At 41.3% G+C, this 25745-nt stretch overlaps 3 protein-coding genes across 7 annotated transcripts; 1 reads left to right on the top strand and 2 right to left on the bottom strand.

The window, feature by feature from the left end:
* Positions 1-489: 489 nt before the first annotated feature.
* fam234a (family with sequence similarity 234 member A) lies at positions 490-6755 on the bottom strand. Of its 4 annotated transcripts, none has more exons than XM_084937994.1 (12): positions 6709-6755; positions 5465-5767; positions 5268-5378; positions 5003-5185; positions 4595-4725; positions 4317-4449; positions 3567-3699; positions 3334-3474; positions 2404-2485; positions 2140-2292; positions 1948-2050; positions 490-1636 (listed from the first exon to the last, which is right to left on the bottom strand). In XM_084937994.1, the coding sequence occupies exons 2-12, from the start codon at positions 5730-5732 to the stop codon at positions 1428-1430; spliced, it is 1647 nt and encodes a 548-aa protein (XP_084794120.1). In that variant the 5' UTR covers positions 5733-5767; positions 6709-6755; the 3' UTR covers positions 490-1427. The 4 variants fall into 4 exon arrangements, with proteins under 4 accessions (XP_084794120.1, XP_084794118.1, XP_084794121.1 ...); XM_084937992.1 differs by lacking the exon at positions 6709-6755 and adding an exon at positions 6454-6564; XM_084937995.1 differs by lacking the exon at positions 6709-6755 and adding an exon at positions 6454-6564 and having other exon boundaries at positions 4601-4725.
* Positions 6756-6914: 159 nt separating this feature from the next.
* luc7l (LUC7-like (S. cerevisiae)) lies at positions 6915-13754 on the top strand. 2 transcript variants are annotated; one of them, XM_084937996.1, is made up of 10 exons: positions 6915-7141; positions 9822-9916; positions 10118-10216; positions 10959-11069; positions 11200-11343; positions 11452-11628; positions 11762-11850; positions 11931-11960; positions 12072-12233; positions 12503-13754. In XM_084937996.1, exons 1-10 carry the CDS (start codon positions 7081-7083, stop codon positions 12642-12644), a joined length of 1110 nt encoding a protein of 369 aa, XP_084794122.1. In that variant the 5' UTR covers positions 6915-7080; the 3' UTR covers positions 12645-13754. The 2 variants fall into 2 exon arrangements, with proteins under 2 accessions (XP_084794122.1, XP_084794123.1); XM_084937997.1 differs by having other exon boundaries at positions 8634-9916.
* A 78-nt stretch (positions 13755-13832) lies between these two features.
* On the bottom strand, positions 13833-24165 carry LOC146381844 (epidermal growth factor receptor kinase substrate 8-like protein 1). Its single transcript, XM_084937991.1, has 19 exons — positions 24090-24165; positions 23014-23108; positions 22779-22937; positions 22518-22667; positions 22322-22404; positions 21003-21115; positions 20712-20758; positions 20499-20628; positions 20320-20408; positions 20165-20239; positions 18725-18873; positions 17740-17884; positions 17322-17353; positions 17106-17208; positions 16834-16959; positions 16565-16718; positions 15643-15808; positions 15366-15498; positions 13833-14668 (listed from the first exon to the last, which is right to left on the bottom strand). Exons 2-19 carry the CDS (start codon positions 23041-23043, stop codon positions 14582-14584), a joined length of 1971 nt encoding a protein of 656 aa, XP_084794117.1. The 5' UTR covers positions 23044-23108; positions 24090-24165; the 3' UTR covers positions 13833-14581.
* Positions 24166-25745: the final 1580 nt, after the last annotated feature.

Here is a 25745-nt window from a genome sequence, read left to right as displayed (position 1 = left end):
AATAAACAGAGTGACGGAGACATGTTAACTGTGTAGTGCCTCGGGTGCACTAACTACACTTTCAGTGCATGAGCTGCATTTCTGCGCGTAACTCCTTTACAGGTAGTGCACTTGCACTCCGCGCGCCTATCCGTCTCCGGTCGCTGTCCACGCGGGTCCACTCCCTTCCAGCCAAGTCTCGGCGCCTTCTCCTATTTTGCATCAAGTGCGGCTTTCCATAAAAATTCCAAGCATTTCCCTACAAGGAGAGGCTCTCAGTCCCCTCACATGTATTCAGGAGCAGCCCCACGGCAGTCTTGCGTCACGGTAAATAAATGATGCGGTGCACGTATTTAGGGAGTAAACTGCACGGTACTGCCCCGGAGATACGTGACTGCCTTGCATACATCCATGCCGACGGTCTGTCCGCGCTTTACTGCACTCTGTGTGTGCGTCCACAAGATGGCGACAAACAGCCTGTTTTTATTCATTTAGATTAAACAAAAGCAATTTCTTTAAAAATATTTTAATATAGCTCAAATCCAAACATTTCATTACAAGTCAGAAAGTAAAGTCATCTCCAATAAAGGCCTCTTTCACAGGTTCAATATGTCCATGTTCAGCAAAAATAAGAACCTCGTCTTCAACCTCAATATAAGTTACCAAGGGAAAACAGCTTCATAAGGAGCTGTTCAACCACAGCAATAACTCTTATTTGATACAGCATTGACTGAAAGTGTTGTGAGTGTGCGTTATATAGCATTACATCTTACAGCATGTTGGATTAAGTAAGTAACGATAAGGGGTCATCGATGTCAACATCAGTACTGTTGACTGCCAGAGTGCCTTATTGATACTTTCACAGACAGGATCCCTTACAAATTTAACACATAACATTTAGTTTATACCATAAACCAGCCTTACAACTGTGTATCTATTTTATTTAGGCTGTTTTTAATTTGACACACTCAAGAAAAGCCTCTGTAGTGGCATGCATCTGCTACCTTTAAAGCACAGCGTGACATACAGTTGCATAGATCTGAACAGTCCAGCTTCTACTGTTTTTAACGGTCATTGCACCAATGCATGAAATTGCTAGAAACAATACATAAAGGCAGATCTGATGGGTTTATCAGCAGGAGAACAGCAGTCTGAGTAGAGTGATTGTCAATGAACAGCAGCTTTTTTTGTGATTCTATACAAGTTTAGAGTTTTGACAATATGAAGGATATGCAGTGAAGAAGAGTGAATACAGACAATGTCCAGCTTGTCCACCGGAGAACATCCCTGTCAAAGCAAATCAACCTAAAGTCTTCTAAAGATAAAGGAGTTTCTTTGCTGGTCAGCAGTTGGAAAGTCACAATTAGTGTACAACAACTTTGGTTTGGAAAATCAAGTTAAGTCAGCATAAAACCGAGGATATACTGCACAGGTTCCAGCCGGTCTTTTCACCAATCGCTAAAGCGGAGTCGGTTGAAGGCCTCTTTAATGTCCTCGTTGGATTTTGTAGTCCCGTCGCCAAAACGGAGTACTTTGCTGTCGGGAACGTCCTGCTTCAGCTTGCGCTTGCTGAGAACCACGGTGCCTTCGGCTCCCTCCTCCTTAGGGCCTATCAGCAGGATGTAGGCAGCATGGCGCCCACGCTCCATCAGCGTGGCTAAAATGAAAATATATAAGTTACCCAAAAATAAATAAATAAAAAACACTGCTCGATCTGATTTCCTTGTGTTGTTTCTTAAACATAATTATTGTTGGTCCAGGTTCAACATCGCAAGTGACCAATCACGTTGCTTGGATTTTTTATTCCAAGGCGCAAAACTATGTCATCAACATGTGATTGGTCACTTGCAATGTTGAACCTGGACCAACATTAATTAAGATAATCCAGGTATAACACCAACACGGGGATATCAGATACACCCTGGAAATACATCGTACCAGTAATAACTTTGCTAGAACAAGAGGTACCTTTAAATGCTATAATGTGGTCTACGACATTAGTGGACTCGAGGAGAACATTCGAATAGAGAGGATGCAGCATGTAAGAGCGTCGTTCACTTGTTACTGGTTCCTGAAAGGAAAACATTGCAGCTGTCAGGGAACAGTTTTGTTTGTGAGAAACGTGTAAAATGATCATATTCATAAAGGTAGTGTACTTACAGATGAGTTTGACTCTGAGGGCATCAAGCCCCAAAACATGAAGACTGAGAAGTAGTTGGTGGTGTCGATGGAAGCGGGTCTCGGGGAATTAGGACTGGCCAAGAGCTGGACTTCCCACAGCACACCGCCAGTCTTCCCATCCAGGATTATTATCTACATTTAAAACCAAAGTGGTCTAGTTTTTCTATGATTCACACTGATCACCTCATGCCAGCAGTCAGGCATCGAAATAAAGCTGTTTGATACGTTTTCAATTTAACTTACCCTCTTTGTGTTGTTGCCAATATCCTCCTCAATGACAACATCTATTAAACCATCTTTGTTAAAATGACCAAAAGAGGGTTCACTGAAAAAAATAAAGAGAAAAAGCTGTTTCTCCACCCAGCGAGTCCTAGTTAATAACAACAAATTGTTTACTTTGATATTTATTTTGCTCTCCCACAAAAATGACCAGAATTTAATACTGAATGTTTGAGATCGTTGGTTTTTGTTGTGTTTTAACACAATCTGACTTCTGAGCAAATATATTATTTTAATGTGATGTATAAATTATTTAGTGGATATGGACATGTCTACAGCACATTTAGGGACTATTTTTCCAGGTCTATAAATGATATAGCTCTACCATCCATGCATCCACACTCACACATATTTATAATCACCAATGAGCCTAAGTCCACAAACTGCATGTCTTTGTACTGTAGGAGGAAGGCAGAGTACCCACACAAACATGGGGAGAACATGCAAACTCGGCCAGATGTTGGATTTAAACCCAGGACCTTCTTGCTGTGAGGCAAGTGCTGCACCGCTATGACTGCTGCTCACCAGGGGGAAAAAATAAATAAATAAAATAAAGATGTTTTTTGTTTATGTAATTACTTAATAGCCTAACTTTTTTTAGGTGAAGTATTAAATTTAGAATCACAAATGTTAGTGTATCTGTAAACACTGATTATGTTATTGCACTAATGCATGTCATGTATTCATTATGGTAGGAAAGATGTAGGTAAGTGCTCTTGTTGTTTTTCTTCCCTTTCTGTATCCATGGCATTATGGCATTTGTCCAGCAATCTCAGTGGTATCGACCTTGTAGCACTCTGTACTGAGGCATTAATTAAGCTGCTGTGCGGTGTAACTAAGCACTTTCCTCTTATTCTATGCACATGAAATCTAAAGCATACACAGTCGGTTTACCTGAGGACTGAGCTGGTGTTGAATCTCCACAGTAGCTCCAAATGTTTGCCATCAAGCAATGCCACCTCCTTCCCAGCCACAACCAGCAGGTTGGATGAATCATCCGTTTCATCGGTTTTCAGCATTCGACTCACTTCAGACCTATAAAGCAGAAACAAATAGCAAGTCTCAGGGTAAAAATCCCCATGACAACAGGCGGTTTTGCAGAAGTGATAATCAAAGTTCCTTCTTACTCGTAGATGGGTACAAGGCCGTCTGTGCCACTGGCATTTCTCTCCAGGTGTTGGTCCTTCTTCAGACCCATATCCATCCCTGCTTTAGCCTTGGCAGCGATCTTCCACAGTGCCCAGCCATACAACCCAGTGTCTACGAGTAAATACACTCACTCACTCAATAATTCCCTTTCCTGCCCTAGAATCAACAACAGGAAGAAAACTAAAAGCTGACGAATCTTTTGAAAAGCGAGTAAAGATTAAATGTTACAGTAAATGAGCCTCACTGTAAGAACTGTTGTTAAAAAATGCAGCAAGGTTAATATCAGGTAATATCAATATTTAACAAACATCTCTATGATAACGTTTCTTTTCCAAAAATGTTGTTACTGAAGCGTTCGATGCACACCTGAACCCTAACCAAATCTCTTTGACCCACCTCCTTTGTAGACATCTAATACCTGCGGGTAATTTTCTTTGGGTCCATAAGTTATTATTAATCATAACATATGACTTTATTCAACTTTTAAATAAATTGTTACAGGACAAAGATTCACATAATCTTTTAAGCCTAGACTGAAGGTGATCCTATAAAAGGTATAACAGTGCAGCTGTTGTTATTCAGCTTTTGTTATGACTAAGCATTAAAAAAAATCTGTAACAGTTTGAGTTTTGCAACTGTACTTGGATAAAATGCAACACTTATCATTTAGAACCTGCTCAACCGGTTTGCCTGCAGAGTAACTGTCACGGATGATTTCATACACAAACCTTTTTGCAGTAGTACGTAGTAAGAATCTTTCTCAGTGCGGTGCAGAAGATGACTGGCTGTCTCTGTGGAATCGAGAACCACCGTAGTGCCGATTTGGTCACCCGTCTTCCCTGAGAGCAATACCAGCTGAGTCTGCAGATATGACAGGAGACACTAAGACTGGGACGATTCCATTTTTGCTTTAATATCAACACTTTGAGTCCTGTTACAACAAGAGAAAAACATAATAAAATATACCAAAAACCAAGAAACAGAATAATATAACTTTTAACTTCACCTTTACCTGTGTGTTATCAGATGCCACCAGAGCCACATCACCAACTTTGTCCCCATCCAGATCTGGGACACTGAGAACGGGCGCAGAGCTGCGCAGCCCAGTCGGCTGAGACTGTTGCCAGATTTTCGTACCTGAGACAACCACACCGCACAGTAACAACGCAGGTTACAAAAGACATCTTTCTTTACCTAAAACGGATCTTTAGAAGTTAAAATTGCTTTACTTCCTTTCTTTAACTAGACTTCAGGAACACTACATTAAATGGTATGTCAGTAATTTGTTGCCGCTAACAAATTGGAAATGGGTACAATTTTTTTCTTAGCCAGTAAAATCCCTATTTCTCTTCCTCTTAATTAAATAAAGGATTTGATTTGCCACTACTTGCATTGAGTTTGTTTTTTCACTGACCTGTACGTTTGTCGATGGCTGTGAGTTTGTCAGAATGGGACAGCAGACAGTCCCAGGTTCTGCCCGTTTCTCTTTCCAGGCCACACTGGGCCCAGTGGAAGTCAGGTTCCAGCGGACAGTCCCACAGGTTCTCTCCATGTGTGCCATCCAGTGCCAACAGAAACACGCATGGTGAGGATAGACCTGGAAAACCCACAGTTTTTCTAAACAAACATAACACACAATGGGTGTATTGTATTCTCATAAACAGAGGATCAGTCTCTACCTTCATCAGCACATGATCTGTTCTGTGTCACTTCTGTGGTTTTGAGAACAAACATGACATCTATCACCTTGTCTTCATTTGCATGTTCAAAAGCTAAGAAGTTGTAGGTTGCTGTGGTGAAGAAAAGAGAAAGTAGTGTCTAATTATCTTGCAACTATAACACAGTCAAGCAGTGAAAGGCATATAATTGCACTCACCTGCTCCAGGGAATGAACTGTTCCAGGTAATGAGATATTGTGGCCTCACGGGACAGGGGATGATGAAGGAGAAGGCAAACACGATGGTGAGGCAAAGGAACAAGGACAAGAAAAAGACTGCAGTTCGCCAATGAGACAGTTTGGAAAAACCCAACTCCTTGCAGCTCTTTTTCTTCAGCTCTGTTGCTGATGGTACTGTTCCTGCCTCTGCACCATCTTCTCCTGTCTTCAGAGGGTCGCCCTCAGTGGCTTGGTCTGTGGTCTCCATCACTGCCTTAACGCATTACTGGCCCACTGACCTGCCTAAAAGGAGAAAAGAGATTATGGTAAACACTTATGTAAATACATACCACTGCAAATACAAATTGTCATATACAGTTCCAGTGTGGAGCGGATTATAAACCTGCATGTGTCAAAGTAACCATACAAAACTCGCTGGCATTCACAGATACACTCTGTGGGAAATAATACTGGAGGCAGCAGTGTCTAGCAGTCCAGCTATTTCTGCTGCATCAACCTTTGTGAATCTCTGCTTATTCAGATGTGCCAGCACAGATCCAGACGCTTCTCAGCACAAAAAGAGCAGACCCATAATAAACATCGCTCAGGATTGCACACCATATTATTTGTTCTGCAGCAACAGGCTTATTACTCACACGTAAAAAAAGAAAAAGAAAAAAAGAAAGATAAGGGCGTGTGCTACAAACTTCCTTATGTATATTACAAACAGACTCGAACAAAATTATTTTACGCCACGAGACCGTGTCGTGAAAGTCTTTTCTTCGCCTTAGTCAGTTCCGGATAGCTATCTATATTAACAAGATTAGGTATTAAAAAAAAGTTTACCCTCAACACCTGGGTGGATTAGTTTGCTAACTTGTTGAACGAAGGCCAACCCCCCAAAAAAGGGACTATGTGTAATATTACCACAGAAAGCGGCCCTCGATTTGAGGTTAATTCAAAGCAGATACAGATAAGGTTTTTCTTACTTTTCTTACTTTAACTCTGCACCGCCGACTCCTGCGTTCTTTGGTGCGGCTAACTTTAGATAGCAGGCCTGACACAGGCTAACAAAACTGCCTGCCTCAATTGCGTAAACAAATCACAGGCAAGCCCACCGTCCTAAACAGGTTCGCGTACCCCGAATTTGTCTGACAGGTAGCGCTACACATTGAAAATGTACACATTCAAATAATATTGAAACCTCCGAAACAACATGAACCTTAACATTAAGATTAATTTACCTAAATTTGGGTATTGCTTGTAGCAAGAGGTGCTTCAACATGATGAATGCCTATGGCGAAAAGCTGTTGCCTGATAGTCATAGCTCAGGGTCTACCAGTAAACGTGTTGTGATTGGTTGTTGTACGCGTACTTGGCCGTTTCGATTGGCACATTTAGACGGAATCTGGGGACTTCCTGGTTTAGCGAGGCTACAGAATAGTTTCGTCATTTCCTGGATATTGGACGGAAACGGGCGAGTTGAAGAAATAGAGGGAGAAGCAGCAAAGGGAGATGCTTGGATAAATAAATTCTCAAATAAGCCGATAAAACAGAGGAACCGTTTTCAAGTTGATTGACTTTTATCTAACCCTGTCGACGGAAGAACCGCAGTAATGTCTGCCCAAGCTCAAATGAGAGCTTTGCTCGACCAGCTGATGGGAACAGCGAGGGACGGTGAGTTGCTGTAGCATGCTAGCCGAGCTAGCTAGCCAAGATGGAGCCACTGCTGAGGCTGGCTTGTGTTGGCGTGTGATGGACAGAGCTGCATGAATGGATGTACTGCAGAGGGCTGTGGGACAAAGTAACGTTATATTCAGGCAGCCTGTTAAGGATTAATGAGAGGATTTAATGTTTGCATCCAACGTGGCTCATTGCAGTTTAATAGGTTGTAGTTTCCCTTTTATTACTTCTAGGATTTTCTAAATTCCTAGCTTGTAATGTGCGTTGGCTAAACGTAGCTACTTGTTGTGGACTGTGAGGCGCCAAGCTAGGATGCATTGGACAGTGTACAAGAATATATTCCTGGCGTTAATTAATGTTTAGTTAATGGTAAACCAGATATCTTCTGTATCCATTTGTATAGTTTAATTGGCATAATTTTAACCCTTGTGCGGTGTTCAAGGTTTTCATTGTTTAGAAAGAGAAAAATTATTCTTCCTTCCTTCCTTGCTTACAATAACGTAACAATGGAAGCTTGCCCCATGTATATCTTGGATAATATATTTTCAGATAAAAATGTTTTTCCACCCATATTTTCTGATAGATTTTTTCTTCATTACATTTTGTCACTAAAACCAGTATCACGTTTCTTCATTACTGTGCTCTTACAGGTGAATTCCATGTATGTCAGTACTGCTTGGATTTGAGATCAAGTATCTTTGCATTAGTCGTCATGGCTGTATTGATTAAATAAAGTGTAATCTCACACCAAACAAGGGTTAAACGATAAACAGACCTTACTTTGCAGTCGGTCTTGCAGGAGTTCTAAAAACAAAATGAAACACTTTTCTAAAGGAATAAAATAATTTAGCTCATATACTCGATAATAAAACACTTTCGAGATTAACTCGAGAATAGATTTTATTTAAAAAGAAACTGAGTGCAATACTGTGCTCGTTAATTTTGATTATCGCAGTAATGAGTGGACAGACGTCCTAAATGAAGTGTTTTCTTTTTTAGTAGCTTCCAGCCGTTTGGATACAAACATTAATTGGCAAATAATATAACCCGATTTAGCCCCATAGTTGGGATTAATTGGAAGTGTAATACATTATTACAGCAGCAGATTAGAATAGAATAAATAGATGCAGCATAACCTGTAACATCGGTGCTGTGCAATGTTAGAAAAACATGTATAATACACGCTTGAAGAAGCATAATTTAAATGTATGTATGTGTGTGTAAATATATCAGCTGTCAGGTCTGACTGCAGTTTCTTGCAGCCCTGCCGTTTTATAAATATTTTATTCTGACAGCTGGTTGTGTAAAATTTGAAGCTCTGAGCCTTTTTTTTCTTGTTTTTTTAACAAGTTGAGCTTTAGAGTAAGAGTGAATTTGTGTGGTGAGCTTGTGGGTGTATGTGTGATGAGATATGATATCAAATTCTTCCCATACTTTTGTTGCATACAGACTGAACAATTGTGGCCCCTTTATTTTATTCATTAAGGTTCAGTGTATCTTTGCCAGCCTACATCAATCTGCAAAGGAGTTGCAGAAAAGCCTCATGTTCATCGAGCCGTGAGTCACACATAATTTTTAAAGCTGTTATGGTGAATATCCAAACAATTTGTTTGCCTTCCGGAAGTTATTGTAGCCTTTTTCTTTTTTTTTTTCTTAAAAAAAAAAAAATCACACAAATGGGTAAATCTTCAGTGGCACTAGTATTACTATTTGAAGTAGTATCACACAGCTTGAGCTAAGACGTCTGGTCGCGTTGAGTCCAAACGAGCAGTTTTCCATTACACGTCTGTTTTCAGAAGGCAATTTTAGCAGTCAGTCCACACACACACAAAAAAAAAAACTTTGCACACAGCATTTACAATCTGACTTGTGTATGACTCCCAACTTCTTACTACAGGTGTGCGCGAGAAAACTGTTCCCATTTATACTTTTCTACAGCGGGTTTAAAATTCTGCAGCTGAGGTCTTGAAGATGCAGAAGGGTACAGTATGTGGTGCAAGTCGCAGTGTGTATAACCTAAATTTTTTTCCTTGGATTTCTTTTGCATCCTTGTTTTGAATTTCCTTTGAATGTTCACAGTTATAAATAAAGGCTTGGCTGGAACATTTGATTTTCAATTTTTAAATCTCTATTTATAGTCGTAGTGGCCATCTTCCATTTTCTAATGAAAATGATACAGCATTAAGGTAGCAGCTGTACTTGACACGACTTAACTGAAACCTAAATTGTATTATTATAACACACCGCTCCCAGCCCAATCCTTTGACCCTCATTATAGAGTGGGCGTTGAGCCTTATAAAAAGTTAACTGAGTTGAGGCTCTGATAATAACCCATTTGAGGCTTGGGTAAGGTAAGCACTAAGAATAAGAACAAAGTACCACACACATACAAAGCAACCGTTATTACTGCATTAATACATTAGTATAGTCCAGTAGAGGCACATTTACTCTACTAATGGATACCTGTAATGTTACATTAATAAAGTACAATGAAAACCCTGACAAGCAGCAATATACAAATAGTTTTTACTTATTTGGATAGGTACAAAGTATTTAAATGGAACTATGGTATGTAGTACAATTACATTAATATGTATTGAAGCACTGGATACCTCGCCACTGTTATCGAGTATGTGAGGGCTGTCTCACTGGTTCTTCTTTTGGGCTGTTTCAGGGGATGAGACGCGGCAGAGGGTCAAGTTCACTGACGAACGAGTCTGCAAAAGTCACCTTCTCAACTGCTGCCCACATGACATCCTCTCTGGAACTGTAAGTGAGACAAACTTCAGTTTTGACCCATCCTGAAAGCTTTAAAAACTTGGAAGGGTTGGAAAGAAATTTCAGAAAGGAAACAAAAAAGTGCTATAAGTGTCTTTAACTTTTGCAGTCATTTTTTTTTTTTACATCATAATTTGTTTATGTTTGAGTTTATGCAGCATAACTCATGTCTGTCTGTTTTTTTGGTGATAGCGCATGGACCTGGGGGAGTGCACTAAGATCCATGACCTGGCACTTCGGGCTGATTATGAAATTGCCTCCAAGGAGAGAGATCTTTTCTTTGAGCTTGATGTAAGTGAGGTTCCTTTTACTAATAATATATTAATAATAAAGATGTCTTCAATGTAGAACCAGGTTGAAGTTGCTGGCTTTGTAGCTTACTGATTCACAAAGCTGTAACCATCATTGGCCAGAATCTGGAGTGAGTGAGGGACAGGACGTGACTGAACAAACTGCTCTCCATCACGGCCCATTTCACACGCTCCACTCCACACTAACGAGGCAGCAGAACTCCTTCTCCCTTAAAATGATTTAACCCCGCTTTCAAAAAGAATGCTTCAGGAAGTCTTTTTTTTTTTTTTTTTTTTTTATACCTTCTTGCAGCTGTTTCCCTGATTTATTGTGTGCATATTATTTATTAATGCAAGTTGCACAATCTTAGACTTTTCACTTTTCTTTAACTCATTTTTATGTTTTCTTTGTTTTTTATCAATGTTGTGCATATTAAAAAAATTGCTTTTTCTCACGGTTTAAGGCCCTGGGTGTGCGCTTGTGGCACTTTTACTTTACAATAAACCAATAAACATAGTTAAAGAGTACTACTTGTATTCTTTATCGTGCTGCTGTAACACAATAATTTCCCTTGTGAATGAATAAAGTGTCTATCTGTCTTGCAAGTTAGCACCATTCATGCCAAAAGCGTTTTTGAAATGATGCAAGTGCAAACCAAAACATTTGTACTTGCCGAGTAGTTAAGTTAAGTAATAAAGTAAGTGACTGCTGAGTGTGTTAATAAAAGGTGTTGCTCCTACAGGCAGTGGATCACCTAGAGTCTTTTATTGTGGACTGTGATCGGAGGACAGAACTGGCCAAGAAGCGCCTGGCTGAGACCCAAGAAGAGATCAGTGCAGAGGTGGCAGCAAAGGTGAATGATGCAATGTTTTTATGCTTCATAAAGTCTGGCTTTCCTTATGCAACATCCAGTGAACCCTGTCAGTGTGTTTTTTCGCTCAACATAACCTGTCGTCTCTTGTGTTGGTGTGGCTGTTTTGTAGGCAGAGAAGGTGCATGAGCTAAATGAGGAAATAGGAAAGCTCCTGGCCAAGGCTGAACAGCTCGGAGCTGAGGGCAATGTGGATGAGGCTCAGAAAGTCCTGCAAGAGGTGGAGAAGGTCCGCACAAAGAAGAAGGATGCAGAGGTAAGGAATGAGCTCTTAGAACTTCAAGCTTGTGGTGCTTTCCGTCTCTTAATTCTCTGAACTTCTGACACCTCGCTGTCTCTTTTATTCCCTCTTGAACCATTTCAGGAAGAATACAGAAACTCCATGCCAGCCTCAAGCTTTCAGCAGCAGAAGCTTCGGGTGTGTGAGGTGTGCTCTGCTTACCTTGGTCTCCATGACAACGACCGTCGTTTGGCTGACCATTTTGGCGGGAAGCTTCACCTCGGCTTCATTCAGATCAGAGAAAAACTGGACCAGCTAAAGGTGTGTATACCTTGTTTACAGCCAACTCATAAAAATATGAGTGACATGGTGCTGAATACTCGCTAGAAAGGGAGGATGACGTAAAGGCTTTAGATATTTGTTTGTTTTGACTTTATTTATTTATTTTTATCAGAAAACTGTGGTCGAGAAGCAAGAGAAGAGGAATCAGGAGCGCTTAAAGAGACGAGAAGAAAGGGAGAAGGAGGAAAGGATGAGGAGGAGGTGAGTGCCGATGTTAAAATCCCGATGACATTTACAGCAGTGCGTGTTTCACTGTTTAACTCTGTGGTTTTATTTTATAGGACAAGATCAAGGAGCAGAGAGCACAGAAGGTAAGGAAGCTCCCTCTTCTGTCTGTCAGTTCATTCGTTCCAGTCTTTTATGAGTCCGATTTGTTCTGTTCAAGTGAGCTAATGAAATATGCTGTCTGCTGTCTTTGCCAGGTCCCGTTCTCGTGACCGCAGAAGGAGACGCTCACGCTCTTCGTCACGAGACAGGCGCCGTTCCCGCTCACGCTCCAGGGAGAGGAGGAGACGGCATCGCAGCCGATCCCGCTCACGCAGCCGAGGACACCGTCACAGCCACGAGCAGAGCTCCAGACACAAGTAAACACAGACGAAAACCCTTATTAATCTATACTCCCATGAAAGAGAATTGAGCAAACACCCGGAGATCTGTGGGATACTGATTGCGTCGCCTCAGAACAGTCAGTGAAAATAAAAGGAAACAACAATGACATGGGCTTTTTTTGAGCCCTTTATCCAGCTTCAAGCTTGTGTTTTGGCATTTTACATACAATCCTTCTCTTTTTTTTCAACTGCTCTTTTGTATTTGTGTTACTAACCTGAATATCTCATATCGTTTTGTCGCTCAGGTCATCCAGAGATCGAGAGCGCTCGTCCAGGGACCGTGACCGCTCATCCAGAGACCGTTCACGGGAGCGAGACAGAAGGGATGGTATGAACGGCAGGTCGGACTCGCGCAGGGCAGACGACAGAGACGTGGGGGACCTCTGAAGACCAAACTCCATCCATGACCACAACACCACAGCCTCCTCCCGTCTGTCCATTTATAATATCCTAATGTTAAACACTTTGCCTCGACACCCCACCCCTCTGTTTTCCCGCCTGCCTCCTTTCTTTGCTTTAGTGCAGCCATAGTGCACACATACTATCAAGTATAGAATTGAGTTTTTTTGTTTAGTTGTTGTTTTTTTTTCCTTTCTTTTTTTTATAGCATCAGATACATCAGAGTTTTGGGGATTTGGCAGGTTATTGGTCAGTAGTGGAGTGTACTCTTAATACCCACATCTGTAACTCGGTGACTTGTCTGTATCCAGTCCATCCCTCGTCTTGTTACTGCCCTGAAATGTGTCCACTAGAAAAGGCAAACTGATCTGCTGGACTGGAGCATAAAAATGTAACTGGTCCATGTTCTTTTTATTATTATCTGATGGTCTTTTGATAAAAAAAAAAATCTGTCTGTAAATATATTCTAGGCTGACTAATTGTCTGAAAAAGCCTAGTCTTGTCAAGTAGTTTCTTGGTTTTTTCCCCCTCCTCATCTCCCTCCTTGAAGATTTCATTTCGCTGTCTCAGTGCAGTTCTCGAATGTCTGTCCACATAATGGTCTTCAGTACTTAGTTCTCTAAAACCCGCTTAAAGTTTTACATTCAAAGGTTTTAAAGATGTTAGCATTAGTATCCAACTTGCCTCCCTTTTTTGTCTTTTTTTTTATTATCATAAGTGATCAGGTTACAGGTGACTTTCTTCAGTATAAGTGAAATCTTCTGATCTATATTGGTGGCAAGTCTCTTTATCATTTCTTTCTATCTTGATTTCTTTTTAACATACTGCAAATAAACAATATCTTTAGAATTTGTGTCAGCATGTGAAGCAGTAGGTTCAGAAATGATCAAGTTCAGATCTACTTACCTTTAAGTGAAAAATTTAAACATTTTTTGGCCCAACTTGAACAGATTTCTTTTCCATTATGATTAAATGCAAACAGATTTTAATGGATGCACTGCTTTACCTAATGTGTGAAGTCATATCCGTTTGTTCTGCTGGAAACCTTTCTTTAAAGTCTCAATAAAAAAAAAAAAAAAAGCACCATTTGGAATTTAATTGTGTGTTGAATTGTGTTGACAAGGTCGTGTCATTGTTAAGATGTGATAATAATGGCTGAATTTTTACAAATGTGTATTACAAAGATAAATACATTTCATTTAAGTTAATTAGGCAGAGAAGAAGACAGCTGTTACACTAAAATGAACATGCATTACAAACGGGCACTGCAGTGTTAAAATATTTAAGGGGGATTTCTTACACTCATTTCCATTTTTAGATTTATTGCATTATACTGGAGAACCACTGCAAGATTCACAGCTCAGATTAAGTCTTATTTTTTTTTATACTGGGCCTAAGTCCAACACCTCAATTCATCCTGGAACAAACCACTCTAGTTCCCTTTCCCCTCTCTTTAAGCCCGCCTTTTTCTGATTGGCTGGCCCTTCCAACCAAAGGGTTTAAACAGCCCGAGCTGTGTGTGTCATATTTGCACCACTGTACAAAGCCAAGAGTAGAAAAAACATTCCATAAAAATTGGTGGAGCCCTTTGAAATCTGACTTTTTGACTCCTGGTTTACTTGTACGTGCTCCGATCGCTGTTTGAAACTGTGTCCATGTTTAATATGAGCATCCACAAAAAACACTAACTGTACATATATGGCATAAAATAAGGCAAAGCAAAATCAGTCCCCTTTAGTTTGCACGGCACCTGGTTATATTAAATTCCTACGTCTCATATTGCTGACAGAAAGCTCGGTTTTAACATCAGGTAATAATACCGTGATTTAATGTTAGATAGTCAAGTTACTGCCACATGTTCGGTCTCTGGGGACGGGAAAACACAGTCCTTCATGTAACGCTCTTCACAATGTGGATGCTGTTCATCACAATGTACTGCTCTCCAGCTTCAGATCAACCTTCATTTTCTGTTTCTCCATGACTGCCTCCAGCTCTGTGGCCCTTCTGGCATCCTGTAAAAAGTAGAAATCAATTTAGACTGTGTAGCAATGAGATGAAAAGCATCAGCTGTTTACAGTAATTTAAACCTCATGCTACTGAGTTCAGGTCATTCCATCTCAAATTACTGTGAGCCTTCTGCTCAACACTGAAGGTTTTTGTGAAATCCATATACGTAGAATACATTTCAAGATGTTTTTAAATGGCCTGTCGGCACGTTTCCAGCATGTTTCTTTCACACAAAATATGGGACGAAGTTTGGACATCACAAAAACTAGAGATAAAAGCCGATAAAAGCCTAAAAAATGATGCTGGCCTTTCTTACCAAAATAATCCAAATACCAATGTAAAATTTGTCACACATACAAATGCATTTTTAATGTCTCTTAATCTTTTCCTGAATTATAAGACTCTTCCAGGGTAATCTGGATGGCACGTGGGACTTGAAAACAAGAATTTTGTTCTGTTTGGATTAGACTGTCTGCTGATCCGAATGTATCATATGTCCTCAGTCCAGCATGAAAGATATAAGATGAATGAAAATATGTTAAAAGTAAGTAATTTTAAATCACTGATTACACTCATAATTGTGTTTTTGCATCCTGCCAAAAATGATCATGTTTAGTTTTCCTAAAACCAATAAAAATGTTAATATTGAAGGCTTTGATATGGCTTCCCTTTAAAAGATATAGCTGTTCTCTTTTCGCTTACCTCTAGCAGTGATTTTTGCACAGCGAGCTGACTGTACACTCTGGCACCCTCCTCTGGAATCACAGCTTTCAGCTCTTCTTTGTTGAGAGAGAACAGCTGGGCGCCTGTCAGCACACCCAAACATGACACTGTCCTGAGGGACACAAAACATAATGGACTTCAGAGGATACTCTGGTGGAGCCGCTGCGTTCATCCATGTAATGGCAAAACACACGTGTAGAGCCAGCATTCCCTGCTTATACACAAAACGTGGTTTATCTGGTCTGCAGTCACTTACGGTTTGCTGAAGCCCTTCCCTCTGAGCCACTCAGCCACCTCCTCTGGAGGAGAGTGGTAGTCAAGGGGGAGGGAGGTGTCTGCAGAGCGAGGGATGACGAGGGGTTTGTTCATATTGGACTTTCCATTCGTCAGTCTCTGGAGCAGCTCATCATTTACCAGCGTGACTGAAAAGTTTGGAGTTCAAAGAAGTAACGGTCACTTTCATGCTCAAATAATAATATAAATGCAGGACTCAGTGGAGGAAAGACATAGCTCAAAAGTTCATCTTAAAACATGACAACATGGTTTAAATCCAAAATAATGAACCCATAATTAGGTGACTTATGAGCAGCCTATCACTGTGCTTTTTTGTATCTTTTTTACATTTTGGTTATAGAACTTTTTAAATAAATCTTATATTTCCCATTCCAGAGTATGACTGTACTTACCTTAATAATTCATCATCTACATATAAAATGTATCCACACAAACTGAATGATTATTAAAGACTGTGTGATATGTTTTTAAGATGCACAACAGCTACCAAGTGGACCTTAAGTGAGATTGTTTTGGCAACATTCTTTTATTAGTTTGGGGCAATTTTTCATTTTTTTCCCTTTAAGATTTCAAGCTCTGTCTCAAATTACTTTAGTTTAGTTGCATGGAATCTCTCGCTTCAAATAAAATAGAGGAAGGGCAAGAGTAAAAAGCAGTTGCTCTTCTATTCAGAGGGGAGGTGAGCCACAGCATTTTAGACTCTGCATCCTTGATTTGGTTGATTTTTCCACCAGATGCCCTTCCTGACACAACCACAAAGGGATTTGTGTCTCTTCCAGGGATCAAATTGGGAAAAATTGGGAAAGGTTCACCTGTTAGGCAAACTTGCAAACCGCTACACTACAGAGCCACAGTCTAGGACACATAAAGTTGTAGTCCGTTACCTTTGTCATTGTCCTCAACAGCTTGCACATGCTGGTTGTATGATGGTAAGCTGCGTGGGCGCTGTGGGGAGTGGGTGGGGGTGGTTTTGGGAAGAGCAGGGGGGGTGGGTGGGGCAAGAGTGACATTCTTGGAAAGTGGAGGCGCAGCTGGAACCTGAAGGAATGTGGAGTGAAGAAAAAAAGAGTTTGCTCTGATGGAATGATCAGATGAGAGCTTGTGTGTTTCACCTGTGCATGCATGTGTGTGGGTGTCTTCTTTGCCGTCTTACACTGGGGGGTTTGTTGTGGACAGGGCTGTCTATGTGAGCCATGGGCTCCAGGATGTTGAAGGGGACGAAGCCGACCTGGTTAAACCGATTGCGACACTTCCACCAGCGCTTGGATGACTCAATCACCTGTCAGACAGAGAGGGTTGCTGTCAGTGAGAGGGCTGTAAAGTGTATCATCAACTGCAAATAGCTTTAGTCAAACAACAAATAACAGGACTTTTATGATGGTTCCTTGAGTGCGCCATAAAATGACTTGCTTCACTGTGTGTTACCTCCAGTGTCTCCCCCTGCTGCACTGAAAGCTCACTGCTGTTCCTGGCAATGAAGTCATAACTGCAGCAGTAGAGTCTGTCAGGCCCCGGTGGGAGTGAATTTCTGACCAAACGAGACAAAGTTTGTTTTTATTTAGTCAAGGTCAAAACAAACAAACAAACAACAACAACAACAAAAACAGCAGTTCATTGATTTATGTCTTGTAGATGACTTACGTGTCATCGTTTGGTGGCTGAGGTGGTTGTTGCTGTTGTGGGAGCAAAAAAAAAAAAAAATAGACAAGTGAAGACAACACAAGTTAGCACAAAATGTATAAAATATGTAGAAAAATATAATGTCAGTGTATATCTGGGTAAGGCTGACTGCATTAAAGTTTGAGAAACTAAGGTGTTATTAAAAAAAACAAAGAACTAACAGTGAACCTTATACAGTTTTTAGCAGGGATGGACAGAAATGTGAGCTGACCTGTCAAAAAGCGGAAAGTGTATCTCCACTGTTTACTGTACGTGAGGTTTATTCATGTGTTAGTATCTTAAACCCCTGTGTTGTCCTTTTACACACTCATCCATAGTTCTTGTTTCCACTGATCTACGATTAATGACTTCTAAATCACGTTATAGAAGTATTCCACACCTCTTGTTTTTCTCGAAGGGCTTCGAGTTTGTGTTGTGACTCGACCGGATCCTCCCAAACCTGCCCGTCAGGCTTCAAGGCTTCTGGCTTCCAGCCATCAAAGAACACTGGGGTGTATGGAGCTACAGGCCCACGCAGCTGAGACCTGAGAGAGCAGAACAAGTCACTGCCTTGGCCTTCAATGACCTCAACAACCAAAACTATGATTGTTATTCAAGCAGTTTTCATTGATGGAAGTTATGACATTGGATTTTCCTCTTAAAGCTTGCTTACAATATTAAATATAATAGGTCTTATGTACATTTGACAGCTAATCCATCGGTTCCCTTTTCTTAACATGAGAAATCAATAAATCCCAAAATGCCTTAAGTGGATTTGTTATGCTTCTTATTATATAAATACTGTCACAATGGAGCCTGATGGAGGGTCCTGTTAAACATGGCCAAACTTTCAAAGAATCCCGGAGGGCTCAAAGCTCAGGCTTCAGCTGTCAGCCAATCAGAAGAAAGTTTTGTCTTAAAGTAAGGGGACCCTCACCCCATGAGCTGAAACTGAGGTGCTGTGACAAAAGACCGAAGAAGACAGATAGGGATTGCTTTGTAGTCTTTCAGTCCAAGAATAAAAATATGGAACTGGATATGAGCAAAAAAACGTCCCTTTTAATCTCCTGTCTCAAAAAATCTGCTTATTTCAAAACGCAGGTAAAACAAAGGATTTCAAGAGAAACGAAGTACAAAAATATTGCTTGGTTGAAACAAAGACGTTGCTCTTCAGCAGATAAAATCTTCAGTGAACCCAAAAATGTAAAAAGGTGACACATAACTATCAACAGAGGCAAAATGCTCCCTTTCCACAGCCTCTGGCCAGAGTTGAGCTTGATACAACACCAAGACTGGAAGTTTTTAATGTGCTGCCTTTTTAGATTTCTGGAAAATAAAACACCAGTTTCACAACTAGTAAGCGACAGACAAGCATTGATACCGACCGAGGGTGTGTCCAGTTGGGTCCCAGCGATGTCCAGAGCTGCCTCTCCTCCTCAGTCAGGGTATCTTGTAGAAGGGACACAGCAGAGCTGGTCAGGGCAGGACTGGATATGGCGGCTCCAAAAGCTGGTCCTCCTGTTGTTTTTACCATCTGTGCAACATACAGATGAGACAAAATCAGTGTGTCTTTTATCCTTTCTTCCTCCCCTCACCCACAAGTGTTCGCAGCAGATGGCTGCACCTCCCTGAGCCTGGTTCTTAAAAGGCAGTTTTTCCTTCTTACTGTTGCCAAAGTGCTTTTTCAAAGGGGCCAAGTTATTGTTGGGGTTATATCTATATTATTATAATTTCTTTTCCTTCAATATGAAACGCATTAAGGCAGTTGTTGTTGGGATTGTTTGGCATTATATAAATTAAACTGAACTGATGTTCCCACGTCTGCTGTAATGGATCTGGCATTCAAAGTCTTAACAATCGCTGATGGTTCTAGCAAACCGCAACAACAATACCGTCCATTCTTCTGCCCGATAGCCGAACATCAAACCACAGATGTAACAACAAATGCAAAAAACCATCTGCACACAAAAGCCAAAGAACACAAGAAGAAGCACACGCACGTCTTTGAGAGACAAGGCTGCGTGTTCCCATTCAGGTGTGTCAGTTTACACAAATCAAACACACCCTTTTCACCCTATTTGATTCATACTGGAGTGGAAAAATTAAAGCACATACTTTGAAATATTTCTTTAATTTCTGCTAACTCACAGTGTATCATCATGAGTGATGATGATACTTTAATGAAGGGCATTGGACATTTCCATGAAATCAAAGTAAATAAATGATAAAAGGCACTTAATTTCTAAAAAAGCAGCCACGAATGGCCCACCTTTTTTTCCCAGATGGAACTTACCAACGTCCTAATTTAAAACAGGCGTCGAGGGACAACAAAGTGGCCTTTCTAGTGTCGAGACAAGCTCAAATCTAAACCAAATGTTTGAGAGGTATGCACCAGCAACCCCTGCCCGCATACAAATACAGCCAAGGAAACTGCATAGATCAAACAAATGCTGCATTTTTTGGTGATTTTCAATCAGGCCGCTGTGCAGGGAACTGCCCTGTGTAAACACTGAATAGAAGCTGTAGCTTCTGACAACATCACTTAACTACTCTGAAGACTTTCCATTATTTTGACATGACACATGCTTACAGTTCTGCACTGATGTCCACTAACATCAGGAACGAAAACACTGCCTTCAAGCAGAGAATGTGTCTTTTGAATCTAGGCATTTACCCCCAGTTGACTTTGCCCCCGCATGGCATGACGTGTCACACGGATTTATTCGAAGAGGTTGGTCATGCTCCCCTGCAGTGAAAGACAACACCTCATATTTACAGCAATAGCAACAACAGTTGCTGAGGTAGAGTTTATAACCCTGACTCACCATATCCAGAGGCTTGAACACATGGTGAATGAGGTCCTCTGAAGAAGGATTGGTGATGGTTGATTTCAGGCGAGCCTGAGAAATAAACAGAGGCGATGAATATGCAGCTGCCACGAGTAAGCAAATAATGAAGCTGGACTTGATGGTATACATACCAAGAGGCTGAAGCAATATTTGAATTTCTGGAAGATATCAACGAATTCCCCATCTGGTGGAGGGCGAGCTTTTGTGGCGAGTAGCTCGTCTGTTGTTTGGGAACAAAATATAACAGCAGTTGATGGATATGTTGCTTCAAACTAGAGAAACTGGAGAAATCTATGCATCTCCCTCTTACCTTCAGCGCTTTGCTTTTTACTTTTCTTCTTCTTCTTCTTTCTTTGGTTCAGCACCGTTGCAGCTTCAGCAGTCTGCTGCAGCTTGCCCATGAAGGCCTCGATTTCGTCGAAACAGTGATTAAGGATCCCCTGAGGAAAGAAGAATTGCCTTCGTTACGTGAAAAGCAGCCAAAAGTGGCGACAAAAGACACAAAAGAGATGAGCTGGCTTACCACTTCTCTCTCTGCTCGCAGGAAAGAGATATCAGGTCCGCCATTTGCTGTTGTGAAATAGAGCAAGGGACTCAGTTTATCCATGTTCATTCATCTCTGCACTTCCCAAAGCCGCCCTCTCACAAACACAAGCTGACAAAGCCATCTCTGTGCTCCGGAGAGACGTTTGCCTCGAATACCTGTCGCTTCTCTCCTTTCCTCCTGCTCACTTTCCCAACCCTTCTGAATAATTCTGAAGCACTACTGAACAGGCATGCATGTGGAAAAAGAAGTCTTCTATTTTTTTCTTACCTCTGGGTCCAGGGTAAGGTGGAGGGTTGACAGGTGGGGGATTAGGAGCATGCAGCATGGGAGGACTTGGTATGTTATAGGGGTCGAACATATCTCCTCCACTCTGAGAAAGCCTGCGGGGCGAGAGGAGAGATTCAGTGCTTCTCCCACAACACGGCACTACGGGTTAAAAGGTGATAACAGTGTTTTTGTTGATGATGGTGCAGGTGTACACTCAGCGCCAGCAAATGAGACGCCCTTCAGCAAGGGCTCAAGAAGTCATATTAACAAGCTCACATTCAATGCCGTAACAGCAGCATCCTCTTGGTAAGAGCTCCAAACAGCTCTATGAGCGCAGTGCACTCCTCAATCAATGCGGCGCCTCTAAGATTGAACCCTTTCCCTTATAAAGAAGACATCTGATGACCTCCCCAGCACTCTTAATGATGGGTTTTGACACCTCAGTATATATCAATAAAGATGTGGTTTTATGACCAGTAGAACAGTTTCCAGGTTTTTCCAAGGGTAGCTGCGTAAACAGGGATCACTCTCACTAACTTCTAATGCAAACCCAGTCATTTTTGTCCAATAAGCAGGTCTGAAATATGCTTAGTTCAAAAAGGAGCTTTAAAGGTTACTCCCAGTAGGCTTACAAGGGGTAAAGAGTTAATCCTCCAGCCCTTATCCAACCATGAAGAAAGAGTGAACATCCTAATTTTGCATACTCGTTTCCACGCTAAACACAAACACTTTACATTAGCAAGCAATAAAAACAGTGAGTCTGCCTTGACTTTTTCATCCAAAAAAATACAAGTAACCTAACAGTGATGACTTCACTTTTTTAGAAATTTTAATTAAATTCTGATGTAAATACAAAAGGCTCCTGCTGTGTCTCTTACCACATGTCTCTGCCCTTCACGTGTCCTTTAAAGAGAAATGTTCTCAAAGCCAGATTATGCCCGGAGCCTTCGCCTCTGTTCCCTTTGCCTTCTCTACTCGCCGTCACAATGGCCTTGCTATCTCTGTCACACCTTCTTAAGTTATGTAGAAACCGGTAGAACGAGTCTTTTGCTTGCTCTCTCTCAGCTGTTTATACTGTTTGTCCTCCCTCTCTCTGCCTCCACACAGGTGGATGGCAACACAAAGCTGCTTTGACTCAGTGGAAAAATGTGACATAATGACAACGACGGCGAAAATCAAACTGCTTTAAATGGGATGTGGGTCTGAGTTTCCTTTTTGTGGCTGCCAATTAAACTCCGCCCATGCAATGTGATTGTGAACACAGAAGCGTGCTCTCCCATCTCCCTTTCGTGGGTGCGTGATTTTGACAGTCACTGTACCTGTGGTCATCAGGGGGCAGCTTACTCTTGCTGGCGGTGGAAGTCGAAACTGCCAACGTGACTTCGTCGCAGATTTGCTCTGCCTGTTTAAAATGACAACATGGAAGTGGCATCACTGGTAAAACCTGATGCAAATAGACCCTATGACTCATCCAGGACAACACTTGGGGAAACTCCTCGCGCCGTCAGCACTCACCTTCACCGTTTCACAGTTAAAGAAGTGGATGTCTGGCTTCTTCTGATCTTCACCTTGGCAGACTAACATAAGGAGGGATGGGAAGTGTTTTTCTGTGTTAACAGCTTCACAGCGGAAGATGGATCTGAAGGCGTAGCTCTCCAGCTCGTCCTGCAAGGGCAGATAGAACTGATGGTCATTGTGGATGCAAATATGTGTGGTATTTCACAGCTGAGCACATTTAAATCTCTTCATCATCCACTGAGATGCGCCTGCCCTCACCTGACTCTGTACGTCTCTGAGATAAATGCCCCCTGCTCCCACATCCAGGTACATCTGTTGACTCCATAGCTTTTTATTTTGAGCCAGGAAGGAAAGACGGTTCTGAGCTTCCTCAACGCTCTGCACTTCCCCATTCTGCAGCGAGAATGTCAGAAGGTGCTGCAAAGTAATGAGGAAGAATGAGCACATGAGGAAAAATGCACGATAAAAACATCACTCAAGGGAAGGCACTCACTGTGACGATATGTCGAGTGATGTTTGTCATGTTTTTTCCACTCTGTTAGCTGGAGATGTGTAAGATAAAGCAGCTTTCCTAAAAAAATCACAGACCTAGAAAAGGAAGCAGAATACCAGGACCACTCAGAAACACATTCTGGACAGAGTTACGAGTGACATTTGTAGATGGAGAGAGTAACAATGGTGTTGCTTTAACAAGTTATCAGCAGCTCCTACTTCCTAAAGCTAAACAGACTTACTCACAAAAGAAATATCCTCATTCAAATTTGCCCTGCCCCTCCCCTTTTCCAGCTTACGTCTGTCTATCCCAGCTCTGCTTCAGTAACACAGGATTCTGGTGAGTGACTGACTGAGCGAGCGAGCCGCCCGACCTGTCTGGTAACAGTTCAAAGTATGATACCAACTTCTCTGTTTCTCAGTGACCACTGAACAAGAGTCACCGGCATCAAAGACAGCAAACACTTGGTATAACTCACATGGTGTCACTTAAGAACTCTGCCCACAAAAAAAATATCACTTAACCTCACATTTATGAGCACTCAGTGCCAGCCTGGTCTTGCACGAACATATAGTGTGGCATTTCAAAATGAACACTGGGACAGTGCGGTAAGCATGATGATTTGTGCACAAACTATAAGTAAAAGTACTGTTTTAAATCAAGGAAACATTTCTACATCTAAACAAAGCTTTACTTTGCATCCATCCATTATGATTTACAAAATATATTCTATGTGCGCAACTTAACTGTATAGATTTGACAGAAAGAGCTGTGGTCTTGTTGATGTTAGGTAAGAAGATTAACACAATCATGCCAGGTTAAGTCAGAATTAAGTCAAGTGTCCATGGTGCTTTTGATATTAGTACATTTTCATAAGCAAACCTTCAAAATCTGATGACAAATACTGAATTACTGGTAAATGTTTGGTTACACCTTCATAAATTACTACGAGTATCCAAGAAACCTATACAACATACAACAAAATGACTTACCATACTCATCTAAATGTATTTGAGAGTCAAATAATCAAAGACCTGAGATGTCAGAGACTGGAAATAGATGTCAAATCAGCTTACCGTAACTTGGTATACTTCCAGTGCCTGGATCTTGAGGTTAACAGAAACCAAAACCTGTCTCGAGCCTTAGTGTGACTAGAGGTATCTTACTCACCCTGAGGTATGAAAGCCTTGACAAACAGAGGTGTGTCACACTGTGGAGTCCCGCCCAGTATTTCACCCCACCTTAAAGATAAAAATATATATTTGTTTCTCTCTCCTGTACACCTACAAGTGCATTCCACACAGGAAAATGTAAAGGTTAAAATGTTGGAAGATAAAGTTGGTGAACGGTGACACAGAGTGAGTGGGTGAAAATAAATGCTCAAAGGCCTGAACTGAACCTAGTCGCTGTGCCACTGGAGTGGGCTGCCACGGAGAGTAACGGGGGGAAGGGAGGTCCATGCAAAGGTGCAGTGTGCAGGAAAATAAAACAAACCAGAGATTGATTAGCTCAGATAATTTTTCATTGTCAGTACTTGAAGCGAATTGTGGGGTGGAAAGGTTTTTGGCTTCTGGGAGGAACATGCCAAAAGAGTTTGAGAATGACAAATGAAACCTGTAGAGCTGCTGTTTCAGGACCCAAACAAATCAGGCAATTGAGAAATCACTGACACAGTTCTGATGGGATCAAAGGGCCAAAAATCTTTATCTTTTGCTGTTATGGGAAATTTCTGATAAAGTCAAAATTTCTGCAAGTGAAGAAGATTTCGGGAGTTACTAAAATTATAAGGTTATTTAGTGTGCTTAGCAAAGGGAGGGGAAGTAGAGCTGTGATGTGTTGAAAGGTTATGCAGCTGGCAACTGTACATGTACATATTAAAGAAGTTGTCATAAGACTCTATTCAAGCCGATTAAAAGTAGACCCTTTGATTCAACAGAACCACCTATAGCAGCAGTAACCTGAAGTAATCCTTTTCTGTGTGACTTTATCGTTGTGGGGGAAATTCAGCCCACTTCTCTTTACAATGTTGCTTCACTTCACTGAAGTATTGAAATGAATTCACGTACAGCTTTTTAAGTTGCTGCCACAGCATTGCAATCAGGTTGAGGTCTGTACTTTGACTGGGTCATTACAACACCATGATTCTTTTCTTTTTCAGCCATTCTGTTGTAGATTTGTTGGTGTGCTTGGGTTTCATCGGCCTTAAATTAAAGTTTCTGTGCCAAGCTTTAGCTGCAAACTCAAATCATCACCCGTCCACCACCATGCTTGACAGCTGGTATGAGGTATTTGTGATGATATGCTTAGTTTCCTCCAGAAGGTGGTGCTGTGCATCCTGGCCAAACATCACCACTTTCATCTGTCCAAAGGATGTTGTTCCAGAAGTCTTGTGGTTTGTTTAAATGCAACTTTAAAAAGAAGCCTTTCTCCACTGTGCAACTGTACTTTCATGAACTTCAACATTTAACATGCTAACCGAGACCTCTAGGGTTTGAGATGTAGCTCTTGGGTTTTTCTTTTCTTGGACAGTCTAACCTTGGGGTGAATTTGTTGTTATGTTCACTCCTGGGAAGGACTGGAGAAGCATTATTGTTCCACACCAGAAAACCGGAGAGGTCCTCCCACTTGCCGAGCAAGTGGATTGCATTTGATTAACAACACCTGCTGCTTTTTTACCATCTTATTTCCTGTGAAAAATGATAACCACGATGGCCGATTTCAATATTTCACAT

The sequence above is a fragment of the Perissodus microlepis genome, chromosome 8 (genome assembly GCF_051167445.1).
Source record: "Perissodus microlepis isolate ML-2025 ecotype Zambia chromosome 8, ASM5116744v1, whole genome shotgun sequence".
In the NCBI taxonomy this organism is placed as follows: Eukaryota; Metazoa; Chordata; class Actinopteri; order Cichliformes; family Cichlidae; genus Perissodus; species Perissodus microlepis.
This window is presented reverse-complemented; position numbering and strand designations above follow the sequence as displayed.

Excerpts from the sequence above, each read along its gene's own strand:
- fam234a (XM_084937994.1), bottom strand. The coding sequence starts at position 5,732 with ATGGAGACCACAGACCAAGCCACTGAGGGCGACCCTCTGAAGACAGGA. Across the intron at positions 3,700-4,316 it reads CTACGTACTACTGCAAAAAG|ACACTGGGTTGTATGGCTGG; the intron begins GTTTGTGTATGA and ends ATTTACTCGTAG. Across the intron at positions 2,293-2,403 it reads TTGGCAACAACACAAAGAGG|ATAATAATCCTGGATGGGAA; the intron begins GTAAGTTAAATT and ends TTTTAAATGTAG.
- luc7l (XM_084937996.1), top strand. The coding sequence starts at position 7,081 with ATGTCTGCCCAAGCTCAAATGAGAGCTTTGCTCGACCAGCTGATGGGA. Across the intron at positions 7,142-9,821 it reads GATGGGAACAGCGAGGGACG|GGGATGAGACGCGGCAGAGG; the intron begins GTGAGTTGCTGT and ends GGGCTGTTTCAG. Across the intron at positions 11,629-11,761 it reads AAAAACTGGACCAGCTAAAG|AAAACTGTGGTCGAGAAGCA; the intron begins GTGTGTATACCT and ends TATTTTTATCAG.
- LOC146381844 (XM_084937991.1), bottom strand. The coding sequence starts at position 23,043 with ATGACAAACATCACTCGACATATCGTCACA. Across the intron at positions 20,409-20,498 it reads TAAAAAGCAAAGCGCTGAAG|ACGAGCTACTCGCCACAAAA; the intron begins GTAAGAGGGAGA and ends CCCAAACAACAG. Across the intron at positions 18,874-20,164 it reads TGTTCAAGCCTCTGGATATG|ATGGTAAAAACAACAGGAGG; the intron begins GTGAGTCAGGGT and ends TATGTTGCACAG.